This window comes from Macrosteles quadrilineatus, unplaced genomic scaffold, assembly GCF_028750875.1.
Source record: "Macrosteles quadrilineatus isolate MER2022 unplaced genomic scaffold, UCM_ALF_1.0 Scaffold_3__2_contigs__length_128488019, whole genome shotgun sequence".
Taxonomy (NCBI): Eukaryota; Metazoa; Arthropoda; class Insecta; order Hemiptera; family Cicadellidae; genus Macrosteles; species Macrosteles quadrilineatus.
Window position 1 is genome coordinate 43,431,610 of NW_026542596.1, and position 20,302 is coordinate 43,451,911.

Genomic DNA, 20,302 nt, shown 5'->3' on the forward strand with positions numbered 1-20,302 from the left:
AAGCACTACTGCGTAATTTTGTTAGTGCGTTTTGAAAACGCTGCTAATCACACGAAATTTTTTAAGTTATGTTGTAAACAACAGAAATGTAAACATTAATGATGACTTCATATAAACTCAAATTATGTGGGCTAATTTTGTAATGATTAGAAGGTTATTTCCACTGTATGATTTAAATAAGTTGTTAACCACACGGAGAGCGAAAGTGTCTTTTTGGCCCTTAATCGTATTTACAAGCTCGCTTGTAAAACATGATTACGTACCAAAAATAGCCACTTTCGCTCCCAATGATGAAATATACTATTTATATAAATATACTAACTTTTCACTTCGAGTCTTAAAGAAACTAAGGCTTAAGATTTAGTTTCCGAAAGACATTTCGTTATTTCTCTTAGAGTTGAGACTTATACTTATCTTTTGTTGCCGAGGGTTTCTATTGTTAAGAATCCAATTTATAGAAGGTTAACTGTTATACAAATTTAGAAAGATGGAATTTTTATCGGTTGGTTTATCAGGCTAAGCATGAAAAACGAATCTCTATCAATGTGGTCTAGTAAAACTCGATACCATGGATGTAGTTCATATCAAAACGAAAACAGATTTAAGGCAACATTCAAAACACTGTCTTTGGCTCACTACATGACAAGTGAAGACAACGACAACGAGCCAAAAATGTATTTTGACCTGACACAGACTTGCCTCGTTATTATGCAATCGAAAACAGACCTACTGTGCAGGTGTGTTAAATAAGATATGTTGTTAATTGGGTAAAAAGATTAGATTTCGAAGCCTACCAGTGACAATAAATTTGTAAGTTCTCATTAACGACTTCTATAACTTTACGTTAATATAGTTATAATCCGTAGGAAGTACTGCATGTACACACTACTATCTCTATAGTACTATTAATAATCATATATAACCGTAGTACGTTTTATCTATGTTATAGATTAAAGAGTGCACAAATTGAAAATAGTTATGGATAAGGCCGTTACGAATGTAAATATAAATTTTTCCTGTAGTTAACTAACACATAAAGATTTTTACTGATCAGTCTAATTTATTATTAGTCCATCTGGCTTTGTCAACGGTGTACTTGCAGAATGTATGCACTGCTGTACATTATAAGAACTATGCCATGTGTTTTAAATTATTTTGGTATCGAGACGACAATAAGTTTTTATTTATTGAACAGGAAAATAGGTTTACCCAGCACGGGGGAGGGATATTGCAGGGTAAGAAACAGAAGGGAGAAATATAGAGAAGATGATTTACACTTCAATTAACAACACTCTGTGCAGAGCGTCTGCTGAGAAACATGGCGTTTCAATATTCAATTAAAACTAATTTCTTGTGAATTTCATCATTTCAATATTAAAAATATGTGTTTTTCATGGGTTAAAAGATTAAACAGTAATATTCTTAGCTACAATACATCAAATGTAGAGTGGAAATGAAAACCGGGCTAAGTGCCAAAAAATAAAAAAATGAGTTAAGTGTCAAAATGTGTGCTATCTGCCAAGCCCAATACGTTAATACCCCCGCCGCAGCAAACCTGCAGACTAAGCGAATTTCCATTTGCCTGATTGGATTTAGACTAAAATGTCTCCTTAAAAATATCACATTTATTCCCTATTTAAATAGAATCAGTTTAACACATACTTAGGTTTGCTGCAACAGGAAGGGTAAAAGTTTTTTTTATGTAAAATGTTAATAGTTAGTAAGAATAAAAACATTTTCCAAATTTGGGCAAAATATGTTAATAAACAAGCACACTACAACGGTTTACTTATTCTCCATAAGAATAACATGGAAATTTTAAATTAACAATTTTTTCGAATTTTCTCCGTAACCATTAGGCGCATTATAACGCTTCAATATACTAAATTATTTGTTTTTTTAAGCTCTACAAAATCGTTTGGAAAGAAATTTCAAAATTTTATGTTTTTTGGGTCAAAAATAGGAAAAACCCATTTTTACCCCATAAAAGCCCCCATAAACCCCTGTTCCCATGGTCCGATCATGCTGGTTCGCGAACTCGTTCGAATAAACGTAGGTTTACACGTTTGTACCAAATTTCATCAAAATCGGATCATTTTTGCTCGAGTTATCGCGCTAACGGACACATATATATATATATAAATATATATATATATATATATAAATATATATATATATATATATAAATATATATATATATTTATGAATCTGAACGGATGGTGTTTTTGGCCTCTAGGGACCTCAAAACGAAAAAAAATCGGTCCCGGGTCCAGGTCTTACCATGAGTACTACGGTAATAGCTTATTCCCTATATGGGAAATTCGCTAAAAAGCGGGTTATCTGCAAAACAATAGCTCCAAGACGTTTAAACAGTGGCCACTAGAATGCGCATGGGTCAACTTCATCAGCTGAGGAAATGAAAACCGGGCTATGTGCCAAGCGTCTTTACAACCCATTTTGAGGCTATGCAATGTTCCGGCAGTTTTGGTAGAGGTGTTCACGTGAGTTTATACTTAAAATGGGTGATACAGAGTTAGTAGAAGTTAATCCTAATAAGAGACGTCCTAAAAAAACATTCAGTGCATTGGAGCCATGTAAAAAATAAAAGTTTTAAAGAAAATGTGCAGCTAGAGGCTCTGAAACACCTACCACAAGTCCTTGAATGCTAAAAACAAAATGAAAAAAAGAGAAGAAATATGAACTTAAGAATATGATACCATTTCTGAAGGAAGAATATGTAAACACTTTTACAGAGAGTTAACTGATACATTTTTATACCTAAAACCAACACATTTGTCGTTTACCCTTTCACGTTTTTTACGGGTTTTATGATGTTTTATGATAATAAAACTTGATTTCAATATTATTTTGTTTAATTTATATTTTACCCGTCTGAAATGTTAAAATATTTAGAATCTTTTATGTTTACTAACTCTGCACATACCCCGTTTTATGGTTTTGAAGTATATGTACTTAGCTCGCTTTTCACCACTATGATTATGGACATACCCCTTGTCTCAAATGTGTAACTTTAAAAATTTATAAATTCTTTTAGCGACTTTTAAAAAGAGTTGTTTCATAAAATTATGATTACTCATCTTTTGTTGTAGCTACTGTAAATAATCTGGTATAAAAAAATTAACAGTAATGGTTTTATTGATATTTTTTGCAATAACTCAAAAAGATGTTTTTGGCACTTAACCCGGTTTTCATTTCCAATCTACAAATGGTAGATGGTTGATGTTATACCTAGGTATATTAAGCAGGTTGATATTATACCCAGGTATATCAAGCAGTAATATATACTTATCCGTAGCCAGAGGCTTGACTTTGTGTTGACATGAGTGACAACCTCGAAATACCACGTTGATATTTCTATCGTATATACATTGATCGATAATTAATTACACTTTTATAAAAAGCCACAATAATGCCCGCGTTTTCAATCAAAACCATTCAGAACTACAAGGATATCTACGTTTTATAGTTTTATCCTCATTTTAGTTTGGTCCGTCGAGGTTAATCTGTCATAGAATTTAATTGTAATGTTACTTTTGTTTTAGCTTTTAACTGTTTAGATATATTCTACCTTTGTATTTTTATTAATGTTTCCAATGCTATAAAATCAAACCTATGAACGTACATCTAAATTAGTGACAACCTATTGTATTATTTTATAACTTTTAAAATCATTTTTAAATTATTTAAATCATTATACAGTGTGATCGAATTTTGCACATTTTAAAACTTAAACAAACTCTAAACCGTCCGTACTAACAGAATCGTTTATAGGAACAGCAAACATGGAGTAATAAGGAAGGAAAACATGACCAGAACACCACGGATGACATGGAGATACACTCTGCAATAATTGCGAAACCTTGTACATCTCCGAAACGTGCGCATTGAAACATCTGTACCTCACTGGACATTGTTTCATGACTACACCACAAGAACTTAATCTATGAATACAAAACACACAGTGTATTTTGAACAAAATCTATATATTTAATACACAGTTGTAACACTGTTTTCTCAGTAATTACTGGACCGATCTACAAGATTTATGTCTCAAATTAAAGGGGATAGTGTGTAGATTTGCCGAACTTCCTTAGAATTTACGTTTTTTCTAAGGGCTACGACCTACAGCCCTTTAAAGGTCGAGTCAATACAATTCTTATTGAAGAATTTAATACACAGTTTATAAATTATTCGTCAGCTGTTTTAATGTTTGTCAGACATTTGTTATTATTTTTATAACCTCACTTTCAGTATGCAATTATTAAACTTGGAGTTTCTGTTTATAAACACACGATTTTGATCAAGGAAAGTGTATTTGTTAACTTATTTTTTAAATGTTTTTGTTTTCCTGCAAAGTGATCTGAAGGAAAATGGTAATTGAGTTTAAGTTTGAGTATGGAATGTGAAATAATACCCATAGTAGGGAACGGAAACTTATTGTTTTGATCAATATAATTTATTCTCTACGCCCACCAGAATAATCATGGGGAAATCCGCTTGCAAGTTGTACATATAATTGCTAATGAGTGGGAAATATACAAACATTTTATAGTAGGTGACGAATCTTACTCAAGATCAGTGTTAGACGTTCAGTGGTACCAAACTTTACCTTCTCAAGATGGCGAGTACGCTGGGATACGTGGAACTACAATATATCAGTGATTTTTTTTTCAAGTACACAGGGAAGTTGCTTGAGAAACTGTGACTTACCATTCGGTTCTGGCGAAGAAGTATGTGACTTGATGTGGTAATGTTGACTCGGGTCATTATAGCGTTATAAAACTTTATCATTAACCCCAGGGTGTGAAAAGTACAAAAAGAAAAAGAAAAGGTAATCATTAACCGGGCGTAAAGAGACATACCGAACGAAAAAAATTGTAGAGAACCATCGAACTAAAAAGATAAAGAGCGATGTTGGTGTTAAATGTGCTCTGGAAGTCCCTACAAAAAAAAACTCTTTTGAATTGGGGTCGTTAGATTGGATTTGTCACTACTTCAAATCTATGAATTTCGAGTCAGAACAGACTAACTGGGACACAGAAATGTTTTAGTTTTCCTGCAAAGTGATCTGAAGGAACGTGATAATTGAGTTTAAGTTTGAGTATGGAATGTGAAATAATACCCATATAAGGGGACGGAAACTTATTGTTTTGATCAATATAATTTATTCTCTATAGCCACCAGAACAATCGTAGTGAAATCCGCTTGCAAGTTGTACAGATAATTGCTAATGATTGGTAAACATACAAACATTTTATCGTAAGTGATTCATCTTACTCAAGATCGGTGTTCGACATCCAAATTTTACCTTCTCGAGATGGCGAGTACGCTGGGATATTTGGAACTACAATTTATCAGTGAACTATACCCTAACTATATTTTTTCGAGTAGGCCTACACAGGGAAGTTGCTTGAGAAACTGTGACTTACGATTTCGGTTCTGGCGAAGAAGTATCTGACTTGATGTTTGGCAATGTTGACTCGGGTCATTATAGCGTTACACAACTTTATCATTAACCCCAGGATGTGAAAAGTACAAAAAGAAAAAGAAAAGGTAATCATTAACCGGGCGTAAAGAGACATACAGAACGAAAAAAATGTAGAGAACCATCGAACTAAAAAGGTAAAGAGCAGTGATGGTGTTAAATGTGCTCCGGAGGTCCCTTCTAAAAATACAAATTTTTTGAATTGGGGTCGTTAGATTGGATTTGTCAGTACTGCAAATCTATGAATTTTGATTGAGTCAGAACAGACTAACTGGGACACAAATATTTTTTTCTTATGTTGTCACAAGGGGAAGGTATAATGAACTCCTTATCAACATTTTGAGTTTAAGGAAAATCTTATCAACAGCGACTATAAAAAAAGTATTAAGGGTCAAAAGAGACAAAAAACTATTTGAGTAAATATAATACAAATCTGCATTTGAAATGGCCAGTTCTAAGTGTCACTTGAATCAACATCTTTCTGGTAGTGGTAGTCTACATAGTTTTAAAATCCACGACTCCTTTTCCTTTAAATTGGACCATTAATACCCTCTAACATTGAACAAAGTATGACCAAAGTTATATATACGACGTAAACACAGCTTTTACTCACAGTATGGGTCAAAGATTCGTGTAATGTGACCAACTGCTGATGCGTGATTTACATGTAGGCTAAGTGACTATCTTTATTCCATACAACAAATGTAATGAAAAAAAAACGACGAATATAGGACTATACTTGAACAAATTATCTAAATATCATAAATAGCTGCTTATTAGGTTATCAGCATTGCCCAGTTCATATACTATTTATTTTTCAAATGAAACTCGAATTAATATAAAACATTCATTTGGTTAAAATAATATATCGGTTTGATTAACATGAAATAGTTTATACAGGCAAACTATCAGTTCTATTTCATGTAAAAATTAAACAACTCCTAAATAAAATACAAAGCTAAACAGTATTTGTTAATTATTATTTCTTTTATTGCTGACAATATTCCCGTGGCGGAGCACGGGTGGTTAACTAGTTAGATTAATACGACAACACACATAGAACGTATTTTAAGGCAGAGGTGAGTACCGGATGAGTGTTTAATTACATGACAGTTTGTTTACCCACTATGATCAGCTGTTTGTTCAGCCAAAACCAAAGTTTGAGGACTGCTAGATGCACTTTCAAACCATCGAAAAGCAATTCTCTTATCATTAAAATGACAACGTACATTGTACATTGAATTTAGCTATGCGAATACCATGATCACTCTGCTTCCAGACACTCAATAGAACGATTGAATTTAATTATAAATCTTGTTTCACCACACTAATTCAACTGTTTAAATGGATTTTCCACGTAATGCCCCAGTCCTAAAAACACCCGTTTGCCACCTGTTTGTTTTCCTACAGTTACCTAACAATGTACATGTTCTCTCAGTGATTTGAGAAAGCAAAGTGGTCAATTCGGTCATCAGTGAGACAATGTTAACATTGTCTCACTCTAATTACTTTGTCTCACTCCAGATTTGCAACGTGAAGGCACGAAATAGTGAGCGCGTAACATGCAGGCAACGTCGTATGCGCGCGAAATACGTTGGTAGCACTGGCTGTAAATCAGCTGGTCAGCTGTTGTACTGTTGTATTTGTCACTTCACATTAAATGTTATATTAAAAGTTCACTTCTGTGTAAAAATAGGTTATGTTTCTTCACCAATTTATTTGTTTTATGGTAACTGTAGGAAAAGTATAATGTGCAACTCGAGTTCAAAGTACAATTGCCTCACTCGAGAAACCATTCCTCACTCGCCTTCTCTCGAGTGAGTCAATTGCTCACTTTTCTCACTAGTTGCACAAACAACTATTAAATGGGGCTTCATAACGTATTATTGAACTGTAATGAGTTTTTACCGGACACAGACTGATATTTGACAATGAGTATAAACAAAAGTATAACCTCTTTTAAAAGTTATGAGTAGAGATTGTCCTTTAGGCGGTGGAAATAAATAACGGATTTGTAATAGTAGTTTACGCAACGATTGCGTTAAGTGAGTCTTTACGACACGAGTAGAAAATTTAAGGTACGAGCCTTGGCGAGTGCCTTAAAAACTTCTACGAGTGTCGTAAAGACTATTAATGCGAGTTGCGTACACTACATTACCTACGACCGTTTTTTAATTACTATCAATCTGGATTTAATTACTAACAATCACTACTGATAACTTTTTAGAGAGGTTATGTTTTCGTGTATTGTCATTGCCACTGAAAGTGATGCAACGACTTGTTGTATAATCAGCTGATTTCCTGTAATTACGTGTTTGTTAAACTTCGTTAAATATTACATTGCTAGCAGCATTCTTACCAAAAATAATATTGTATCAGGTACAATTCGGCAAATATTTCATTTATTTTTGGACTTCCACCAAATTACTTAAGAATACGCGAGTATCAACATGAACAAGTCGGATCAACAATTAAATTGGTCAACTGATCAGCTGATCAGCTGATTAGTTGACGTTCGAAGCATTACAATTTTAATTCTTTTCTCTCAATACTTGATTCTCATTGGTCCGTCACCTGTGTTGATATGAGAAAAACTATGCTGATATGAAATGAAACTATGCTGATATGAAAGTAAACAGCTGTAAAGTGAAACTTTTCAATTCTAAGAACTGGACTGAAATGGCTACTTTAAAAAACGGTCGTAGGTAAAAGTTTTTTTGTTGTTATGCTAGTTTAAAGTAGTATGGCGATTAATAGCATACGTTACTCGTAAAATATGTGTTTACCGGACTAGTAACGTAATATAGGCTACTATTAGACGTAAAAATATGACCTACTGTTGCGAAATAAAATAATATCAGCGGGTCGTAATAAACAACCTCCATAAGACGTGAGGGTTTCTACTCTCAATAGATTGGCGATACGATTGTTCATCAAGTAAATGGTAAATGGCACCATAAAACTTATCCATCTGTAGTCAGTGATCCACTTCATCAAAGTTTTCAAAGGTTTTCCTTAGATTGATATTTTTCGCGTCTAAATGTGTTGGCTTTTAACTCCTCCACGCAAAATGTTTTTGTTTGAAATATATTAAGCTTAAAGTTTTTAGAAATAATTTAACACATAATATTACGCCTTAGTACAACCATTGACTGTTGTATTGATAGTCAAAGGTAGAACGTAAAAGTCCGTTTTAAAAATTCACAGTAATTCCACGAAACGGACATCTTTGTTTCAACTAAACTTGAATGCAAAATGTCTCTACACTAGACTACTGTAATCGATGACTTTTTATGGTTTCTATGTCCAACGGTTATGCCTAAAACTAAGCTGTATTTTATTCTATGAAAGTAGGTTCCAGCGAATTTTCTACAAAAGGCGGATGATTTTCTACGTAGTTATTTGCGGACTACGTAATATCACTGGTACACAATTTCCTAAAAGGTTACGCGAAATTTGAAGTAAATATTCCTCTGACTAATATAAAATTTCTAATGCCACAAATGGGTCATCTAACTCAAAAGGTCCAAGGAATTATCAATCCTCCATATTATATATCACTAAATCAATAAAAATACAAACCAAGCTTTATAAAAATACAAATAGCCTCAACAGCATATCCATCAAATTAAATACGATTCACTAAATTACCTTAATGCCCTACTGAGACTTAGACAATTTTGTGAGGAATGTGTTTAGTAACGTGAATAAACAACTTACATGTGTAAGTTAGTGATACTAGTTTCTTAATGAAACTGGTCGTATGGAGTTTCACAGGGTTGCTCTCTACTCAACTGTAACTCAAACTCCTTGAGAGACGTACAACTTTGCTCTTAACCTCTTTATTTGAACTTAGCTCTCAGTCACTTTTACACTTTTACTTACTGTGTATTTGCTTTATTTTTATAACGCAAATACAGATGCATAACCTCGATTAAACAGTTTTAGGCTACATGTACAGTTTGCAATAAAAGAAACCATAAGTTATTCCAGTTATACCAGTTAAGTTTATTCTGAAAGACTTTGTAATTTCCTAAATAAAATGATCCTAAGATTTTGTTATAACGTCTGTGACAATTAATGATAAAACATTTACAAAAACACTGATTTAGTTAAAAATTTATGAGATCAAAAATAGTTCAAACGGGCCAACAATTTTGGAAGACTTCAGAAACACTCACGATCATTAATTCTTTCGTAGGAAAATTATCGGGTAAAAGGCCAACCCTTGTTTTGAATCGGATATTTGCCCTATATATTATCTACACGCATATAAAACTAAAACAAATTAAAATATATTCCGAAATATCTCCATCTACATTGTATTTTTTTTGAAAATCTGTTACATTTACATACGCATGCAAAGGGTTCTGTAAAAACAGTAAGTAATTAAATATCTGCGACCTACATTTAAATATTTTTGAGAATCTGTTACATTAACATACAAGCATAAGCATGCAAAGGGTCCCTGTACAAACAGTAAGTAACGTGTTGAATACGCTTTATTTTGTAAAAGAAAAGTGGACTTCTACGGGTTCTAGGGGTTGGAACACATTAAAAGCATTTTGACATCATTAATTTTACAACATTTTAATATCAAAATTCTCAAATATTTCCACATAAATTACTTTTGACCTAAATACTGTACTCCGACGATAGATATCCAAACCTTTCCTAACTAGGTTAGGTTTTGGAATGGTACTGTTATATCTCCTCTAAAATAAGTAAACTGTTAGGAAATCACAAATATAGTCAATGATAGTACTGCATTTACCATAATTTTGATGCTTATCAAAGCTCTCCAAACTTGACGCAACCTCCAAGTTAGCTTGTAAAACTAATTATGCGGCACTCGTTATCTGCACTTTCGCCCGATTAAAATGACTATCAAGCCTCATACACGAAAAGCTAGGAGGCGAAGTTTAAGTCTAAAAGAGTTAAAAAGTTACTACACAGCAATATTACAAGGCAATATTCAACTGGAAAGAACCATACTCGTCGCGCAACAATGGAACGGCTGATTGTTTATGTGTTATTTCACAGCCACCCAAATATATCTTTACGCCACACTACATTATTTTGACGAACTTCCCACGCAAGGATTTAGTCCAGAAAACAGCTGTTTGCCGCCAGCTTATTCAAATGGGGTTTCATTGCGTACTACTGTGCTGCAATGAGTTTTGCCGGACACCAATCAGCTGATTATACTGTATTTAGGTGGCAGTGAGTGGTTATGAACAAAAACATAACCTCTCTTAGAGGTTATGACTAGTGATTTTTAGTCCTTTAGTTGGTGGAAATATATAAGGATTTGTACGGCTTTAGTAGTATGGCGTAAACTATCGTACGTAACTCGTCCAAAATGTGTGTACCGGACTCGTATGGTAATCCCGTACTCGACTTCGTCTCGCATGGGAACGACCACACTCGTCCGGTAAACACTTATTTTCAGGACTAGTAACGTAATATACTATTACGGTAAGCGACAAGAGCTATTTTGTGACGTCATGAGAAAGTAGAAATAAGATGCAGAGTTAAATGCTGTCTTCAACTCTAAACCTTCTTTAAGATTATTCAACAATGAGATTGTAGCAGCAATACATTTTATGTTTTATTACCTTATGATTATTTATAGGTTACCGTATTATTCACGCTATGCTATCTTGCCCTAATATTCTCATACTGCAATTTAAATTAACTGCTGGTGAATAGATTGTCGTAAGAAAAATTATACATCAATCAAAATAAGCCGCACCTGTATTTATATTCACCAAAAATGTAATATTATTATTAGTTTTATGTGATGAAGTTGATTTGTATACTGATTGACTAGTTTGATAACAAGGACGAACACAAACTTATTTTCAATCACGCTAATGTGTTGGTTGCTATGCGGATACATTATTTACCTGCAATACAGCTAGACGCGTGATATAGATATTAATGGTGATAGGCAGAATAGATGATTTGTGTGAGGTGGGTTATTTTACATGGGGCGTGGTGTATGACATGCATTTGCATGTACTGTAGGTTTACCATTAAAACGATTATGATGTCATTGTGTATTAGCATGTAATATTCATGTAATGTAACATGCCTTGTATTTTAGGTGTTAGTTTAGACATTGTAATAATATTTTACTAAATATGTTATTTAACTCGTGTTATTTTTTGAACCTAATTTGTTTCCAGGCTACGAATATTGTCTAAAACATATTTTATAGGGGTTGGAGTCAATGTTGAAGTATAAAAAGTTAAACGATGTGTGTAGTTTAATATTGAATATAGTATACTTGCGAAAACATTTTTGTGTAAAACGTAAGGTACCTATTTAAAATAATATTTTCGTATTATTATTCATTTTTATTCCAAATAAGTCGCTTATTTCTCACATCAATTACCAATCTAAAAAAGAATAATTAGCGCAACAAATTTAAATCTTAGTAAATTAATAGTACAATGAGTTCTAAAACGAAACTAATTGAATTAAAATAGATATTTAAATACAAGTCAAACACGCATTAAGAAATAAATTATAAATGTATTGAATAATAATGTAGCATATTTTGATTTAAATTTAATACGAAATCCTTCAAATGCAATTCTGATTATTAAGTTCAATTTAATTTGAAAAAGAGTAATTCGACTAGGAAGCCCTGAGAGGTCGATTGAAGGTAAATATGCAATTTTCACGGCGAGGTGGCTTTGGTTGGAGGGAGGGGGGGCAAATTGCACAACTAGCTAGATCACAAGTCTGCTTTGATCATCGAAAGTCAATGTTTGTGACGCGGCAAACAATATAAGCACAATGGGTATGTCCTTAGGTGGCCTGTATGGTTCAACGTATTAATCAACTGTTGTATGTTGGGTTTGCTGCTAATATCTTTCAACAATTACCTAGTCACCTTTAAAGTCTTTCATCAGTTTGACTTATTAAAAAAATTTGATATTTGACAGAAATCAGCTACTTCAGCGCAATCTGTCGCTTTTTGATAACTTAACTCAACTACCTCCATTTTGATTCAAATATACTTCTTACAACTTCAACATCTGAATGGAATGCCAAGTTGTATCAATTAATAATGTATGTAAGGTCAAGGTGAAAACAAGTTTGGAAACCTTATTAACTCTATGACTCTTTTTATCACACTGTCCGGAAAACAGCCGTTTTTACTTCCCATATCGTCCGCAAAATCATCGTTTTTGAGTGACTTCAAAAAGGGAACAGAAAACATAATATGGTAAACTTGATATGGTAAATCTTTCGGTTCACTAACATCAACATCTTTAAAGGTACATTGGTTTATGCTGCTTATCACATTATATTTTAAGTTATATTTGTAAACAATAGAAATATAAAAATGTCTAACCAACTTGTATATAATGGCTAGTGCACACATACCAAGTTTAATCAAAATCGGACCACAGGAGTATTCTGTAGCTAAGTACACATACACAGACATCATTTCGAAAATTACTTTTTTGTGTTCCCAAAATGGATATTTCCACATATATCTCAAACTCGAAATATTTTACGACAACAATACTTTCTCCACTATGTGTAGGGAGAAAAGGTAAGAAGGAAAACATATTAATAAGACATAATTTTTTTTTGAAACCCAGAAAATGTATTAAAGTTAGAGGTATAATTCTAAACACATACATAAACATCACGAATAAAAATGCTTGACCTTTTAGCTTATAATGACTTTTAAAGCTGATATATCCCTTACATTCACTACAGAAAGCATGGGATTGTGGTTAGAATATGTGATGAGTCAATATATTAGGAGATTAAGCACTAGTCCGCCTACGTGTGTGGAACTCTCCAACATTGCCGCGACGCACACATTGGGTGGTAAATATAAAAACAACAGGGACCTGAGTTAAAGTTACAGACATTTTTGTGAAAGAAATATAAACATGTTTTGGGCCATGAATTGGCTAGAGGCAACATTTTGGAAAGATTTCAAATTAAAGGAAAATTTGAGTTAATAATGAAGGATAAGTAATTTTGAGATCGGGCTAATATAAACTTTGTAGCGACATCACGCAATAACGACAAACCATATGTTAGCCAAACTCTCCAAGGTTATCTGGAAAAACAGTGGGAACGTTCTTAAATGAACGAATTTCAATTTAATAATGCATATACAACTTAAACTAACATAATTTTTTCTAATTTTAACATTAGGCTTATGGGTTGTCATGATGATTACGGAACAACAACTTAAATGTATGCGAAGGATTATAGTAGGCCTATATATGTATAAACAAGCCAATATAAGATCTTAATAAAGTACAACAGGCAAAGATTCGTGTGAAGATTATTGATAAAATAATAAGTAGAAATAATAAGATAATAATAAAATAATAAGTATTGCAGGACATTTGGGATCTACCATTGATAAAATAGGTACAGTATTTTACTGAATGTAATTTAAATCAGCTGTTTTAATGTACTAACAAACTGTCTAGTCATATGTCAATCCGTAGCTTTGAGTAGGCTACAATGAATGGTTTTAAAGTACGATTCGTAAATTGTCCAGTGCGCTTATGTGAACGGAACGTTTTTATCAACATAACAAACCATATTGATCTTAAGTAAATGGGAATGAAAACAGACGAGTTGGAGGATCTAACAAATATAGAATAGAATAAATTTAAAAAATAAAATCCTAAAACGTAGAGTAAAACCGAGACACACACTTTTCGTAAAAGTAAACTCTACATTTAGAACAGTATCAAATCTGGTATGAACAAAGTGCATAATTAACTTGTTCATATTTTATTTTATGATGCAACACCAACAAAACTATTACTAAAATAAACTCTACAAATAAAATTATAACTAAAAGGTATAAGAAAATTATACTCAGCAGTATTACAGCAACATTCACATAATGTTTTATTCCACCGTTGCGCCTAACCCAACAGAGGTGTAAGGTAAAACTACCCCCTGGGGGAGAATCATTTTGGTTTCCACTCCAAGCTATTATGGCCACTAACCTGGTCTAACTTTGCACAAGATAACTTACAACAAACATTGGCAAAGTCAAGCCACTTCGCCCCTACTTGCGGACTTAAATCCGTTTACAGAACGAAGTAAAAGTTGAGGGTTTGCAGTTTGTATTCAACAGTTTGATGTACATCAGGTATAAATCCAAGTATTAGAGTTAATTTGAAATTAATTCTTTTATAGTAATTTTAAAACGTACATTTTACTTGATGGCGGTGACTGAAACTATCTCACATATAAAAAATGTATTAAATATTTGTTATGTGAATGTATGGGTAGCCAAGAGGCTGAGATGGTCTGGGTTATTTATAGTAATCGCCTTCAAATGTTCAGTTCGCTGGTTCGATTAAGCTAGATCTACTTTGGACCCAGATGTTATTTGTATTGGGTTTATTTTTTATGCTATCTAACACAAGAACAAAATAGTAATATTATGTTCAGGGGTTGAACCCTTACAAAAATCGTACAATATGACCATGTGTCGGTAGATAAACACACAAAAAACTGAAATTCTGTATTGACACATTGCCCAACATGAACTATTTCATCTTGTTTTCATTAAGCCTCTTTCGCCAAAACTACTAGTAAAACTAATAGTATTTAAAACCCAGTAACCCTTTTACAACACTCAGCTCCGGGATGCGAACTGGTTTAGTGGTAAAACTTGGATTTTAAGACACCAAGGTCCCGGGTTATAATCCCACCACTCACCAATTGCTTTGTAGCTAGGCCTATTTAATAATGCACAGACCCTCTACGGTTCCTAGGAGAGTTGGGGAAAAGAAAATAAAATAAAACTTCAGTTGCTTATCATGTAAGTTGATTCGTAACCCACTTAGCGTATATTGAAGCTCTTGTCCTACCGAAGGCTGTCTTAAAACAACCACAGAAAAGTCATTCCCCACTGAAAAAACACGATTAAGTTCTTTATCGTGGAAGTTGATTCGTAACCTACTTAGTATCTGTTAAACCTCCTAAAGGCTGAAGAGGACAAAGTCCTTGAACTGTTCCAGAAAAAGTTGATTCTTCATTGAAAAGTCACAATCAAGTTACTTATCATGGAAGTTGATTTGTAACCTACTAAGTGTCTGTTAAACTTTTTTTTAAAATCTTTATTGTTTTTTCCATACAACTTCCTACCCTTTCAAAGTTTGAAGAGGACAAAGTCCTTGAACTGATCCATACAAAAGTGATTCCCCATTGAAAAGTCACAATCAAGTTACCTGTCGTGGAAGTTGATTCGTTACCTACTAGGCGTCTGTTAAATCTCCTACCCTACCAAAGGCTGAAGAGGACAAAGTCATTGAACTGTTTCAGAAAAAGTTGATTCTTCATTAAAAAGTCACAATTAAGTTACTTATCATGGAAGTTGATTTGTAATATACTAAGTGTCTGTTAAACTTTTTTTATTAAATCTTTATTGTTTTTTCCATACAACTTCCTATCCTATCAAAGTTTGAAGAGGACAAAGTCCTTGAACTGATCCATAGAAAAGTGATTCCCCATTGAAAAGTCACAATCAAGTTACCTGTCGTGGAAGTTGATTCGTTACCTACTAGGCTGAAGAGGATAGTCTTACAACAACCGTAGAGAAAAGTCCTGATCAAGTTACCTGTCGTGGAAGTTGACAGTGGTGGACCGCCTGGGGGGATGCATGGTCCGGAACAGATCATTGTGGCCCTCGGACAAGTACCTGTGCAGCTTGGTCCGCGGAGTCAACTCTAGGTTGACGTCCAAGTCCCAGTCCAGAGGGTAGTCGTCGTAGAGGGAGTCATGCGTCCACATGGACCACCGTCCCCGCACCGACTGTCTAAGGGAGGTTCTCGCGCCACCCACCGTCGTCATGGCGACGAGATCAGCTGGCGATCAGCTGTTGCATCGGTTGTTGCGTCACTTGGTTGTGATAAGCTGAGAATCGGACAGGTTGTAAAGGTGCGAGTTGTCTTTGATCTTTGGGATAAACGGCCGTGGTTAAGAAACAGCTGATTTGGGATTCGTAACAAAGGTAACAAGAAAGCATCTTACTTCGTTCAACACGCATACTTCACTCAAATTTCAGTTAACATACGCTCAGCCGTGTCTTAAACTCAGTTGGTTTTAAAATATAATGACCAAGTTTATAAAATAAAATACAATTTCCAGTTGTTTATGGCGAACAATATTCTACCTGCTCCACGAAAGAAAATTTATCAATTATCACATCTAGTAGAAGTAGTAATTTATGACAATGGGCTCTTTACAAACACAATTTATACTTGCTATTTGTAATTACGAATGACTCATACAGGTAAATCCGTCCAATATACGTAAATAGTACGAATATACGTTAAATTCAGTTTGTCAATACGATATGTAAAAGTTCTATTCGATTTATGTAGTGAGCGTGCTATTATTTATACTATTTTTCTTCAAATGTATTACATTTTAAACTAGTTTAACTATATAACACGATTGAATTATAATCAATAGCGTGTACTGTAGAGTAAAAATTCTTTAAGTATAAGAGAAACCTAGGTCGACATCATAGCTCTCTGAATGTTAGTACGGTCTTCAGATTAAACGAGATGATAACAAGTTTAATATATATCAAAGCCCGAGCCACACACACACGTTTGTTTTGCCCACATTTTGTGCGCGCACCTCATTACAATACAATAGCACCAAGAGATGTGTGCATCTCCAGACTGTCCTAGCCTCACGTTTCCAGGCTCACATCTACCTATTCTCAGATTGTCATAACGCAAAACTAAAATAAAAATAAACTCCACAAGGTAGGCTTGCACACGTCTTCTCCGCGGAACCGGAACCTGACCGCAATAAATATTTGACTTGGAAGAGTTATTTCCTGTAAACAGTCATCATCGAGTGTATTTTCCTTTTCAACGTGGCCGACTAATCGTTATAAGCCATTTTCACCTACCACATACACACACACACACACACACATCTTCTATAAACTTCAATTAGTTCTGCGAGAAATTGTCTTTGTCTAGTATCCGTCATAGCTCCAGAAGCTCATAGACGCACTGAATAAACCACCAGGGAGAATCATAATTTATTTTTGTAAAAAAATACAACCGACTTCAAACGCTCTAAAAAGAATGAAATAATTGCAATAAAGTAAACTTTTGTATTAGTCAAGCTCACGTATTTTAAGTTGGCGCGGCTCTATGATGATTTTTGATACAAAATTGAAAGAGGGTGTCCATATTGCAGGTGACTATCTATAACTAAAGGTGTTAATCTGTATGTCTTTTTCATAGGGCACTCAAGGGCAACGTAACTTTCCGCAGTGTGAGGGCAACGGTTTGTAGGTACTTATGCAAACCTATCCCTGTCTCTGAGCACGGACGGTATGGTTATCTTGAGTGTGGGGGGTTCTTCCCGGAACCTCAATTGAGTCAAGGGTGTCGCCACCTCTGGTGGATAGGTTCATCCGGGTGGGTCCCACTTCTATACCTGCCTCCTTTTGGGAAACCCTGATGGCCTGGCAGTGATGTTGGGTCTGACGGGCAAACGAAGTAGATCGGGTGCTGGGTCCGAGCCCGCCAGGGGTATCTGGGGATCTATCGCTCTGGATATCTCTGGTTCCCAGCAATGGGTCAGGCCTCGATCGGGCAGCGGTGTAAATGGGAGGTTGGGGTTCCCCCCGTCAGCGTGCTGATGGTCCCCTTCCTCCTGGCTATTGATGGCGGGTTCTGCCTGTCAGGGATTAGATAGGTCCCGAGTGTTGCTTGCACTAAATGCGTCGGGGCGCTCTACTATGGACCTCTAGGTTCCGACCTAGTGGAACCCAGGTGGAGTGACGCTTAAACAAGCAGCCGGAATCCCTGGTTAGGATTGAGGGGCAACCCTCTTTCCGAAGGGTCTGCTTCGGCAGCCGGCGAGCCTGATGACCTTAAGTCATCCGCCCATGATGTGCTAAAGGTTGATGCGTAAGCTTCGGCCTACATCATGGGGCCCGGGTATGTCCTGAAGGATAGGTACCGGGTAAGCAGTCAGGGGGCTTCGGCTCTCATGACAACAAATGTAAATGTAAATGTAATGTAATGTAAATGTATGTCTTTTTCATAGTTATGCGTTAAGTGTTATTTTATTACCGTAATCAGAGATCGGCATTATAGTGGTATTAACAAGTATCTTTAAAAAGATTATAACGCATTTAAATGTTTCTAACTTGGAAAAGTAACGTTTTAATACTAAACTAACTTATTTTCCCTATCATAATATCAAACTAAATTATTTTCTTATTCATATAGAACATTTGTGTGTGTTATTTCCATAATGCATTTATTCTGATGTAAACATAAAATACAAGAAAATATTTCCTTTGATATATAAACAAAACAGTTCAGTATGTTTTTTATATATTTATGTTATCCATCTACAATTTATTGATTTTCAAAATACACAAACAATATTTAAATTTAATCATATTTGGAGTTTGAGCCACGCCGACTTGAAATACGTGAGCTTGACTAATACAAAAGTTTATTTTATTGCAATTATTTCATTCTTTTTAGAGCGTTTGAAGTCGGTTGTATTTTTTTACAAAAATAAATTATTTCATGATTTTTAGTGACTGTATAATTTTTTATATATTAATTACTTGAGGTTTTTTGATAAGCAAAACTGTTTGAAACAATCAAAAGTTCCACAGAACAATCATTATTTTAAAACTGCTTGAGTCACCTGTTCAGGTTACATAATCAATGGGTATAAAAATAAACATTTTTAGCTATTCCTTAAGAAAGAAAAAGTTGTCCATTACATTAGGCCTAATGAAAAACTAATTGTCTTTTCTAGATACATTGAAATGTCAGACATCATCGTTTCCTGGCTCCTGCAATCGGTGTACTTCTACATTATAAAAAGAAATACAGTAACGTCTCAAGCCTTTTGGAACAATATGAAAGTTATTCCTCAGCTACCATCACTAAAAAATCTCTCAAAAGTCGAAAATTGGTCGTTATCACGTATAGTACCTTTGGAAAATATTATATGAAAGATTGGTTCAGCTAAAAGTGGTGTAAGCCATGTAGGGGGTTTTATTAGCTCAAGATATAGCCTAGTCGAAATTGCAAATCATCTTCCTCTAGGACTTTCCGGAGCAGGCATAATAGTATTGATTTGTTATAGTAACTGGGCAGAGAATATTAATAAACATTCCACATCTACAAATGCATGTTTAGTAATTAAAATATTTAACACTTTTAAGACAATTGACGATTATGCACTGTCACACTTCTTAGGTCGTGTAAGGAATAATTGCATTTAATTTATATTTAGACCTGTTTTTCGAATGCTTTGGTTTTCACAATACACCTTTATTTGTCAATATCATACAGCTATTCACTGAAACATATATGTTTTTGTAAGTCAGAATATTCAATACTAAAAACAGAATTACTATATACACAAATCAGGTCAAACGTTAAAATACATTTTTTATAGTAACCAAAACAAAATGAATTTTTCTCAATGTAATTCATTTAGGCTCCATGGCAAGAAATAGTTAATTGATCAATATGAAGCAACTGTTTCATGAAGAATTGTCTGTAGCATTTAAATGCTTTCAACTAACAGCTGTAGGAATGTTATTATTATTTATTGCCTTCACTGCACAAATGTAAACAATCTGCACAAATGTAAACAAAATAAATGTTGAATATTTGTGGTTTTCAGCATTTTTCACCGAAACAAATATTATACTTAAACATAATATATAAGGTACCAAATAGAAACTCTCTTGGTTATTTTGGTGGTGGAACCACACTG

At 34.2% G+C, this 20,302-nt stretch overlaps 1 protein-coding gene across 1 annotated transcript in view; it reads right to left on the reverse strand.

The window, feature by feature from the left end:
- LOC128988577 (rap1 GTPase-activating protein 1) overlaps positions 1 to 16,317 on the reverse strand; it is a 284,990-nt gene extending 268,673 nt beyond the window's left edge. Inside the window, exon 1 of the mRNA XM_054409974.1 lies at positions 16,137 to 16,317. Coding sequence (XP_054265949.1) covers positions 16,137 to 16,309 — 173 coding nt within the window. The 5' untranslated portion in view covers positions 16,310 to 16,317. The remainder of the gene's footprint in view (positions 1 to 16,136) is intronic.
- Positions 16,318 to 20,302: the final 3,985 nt, after the last annotated feature.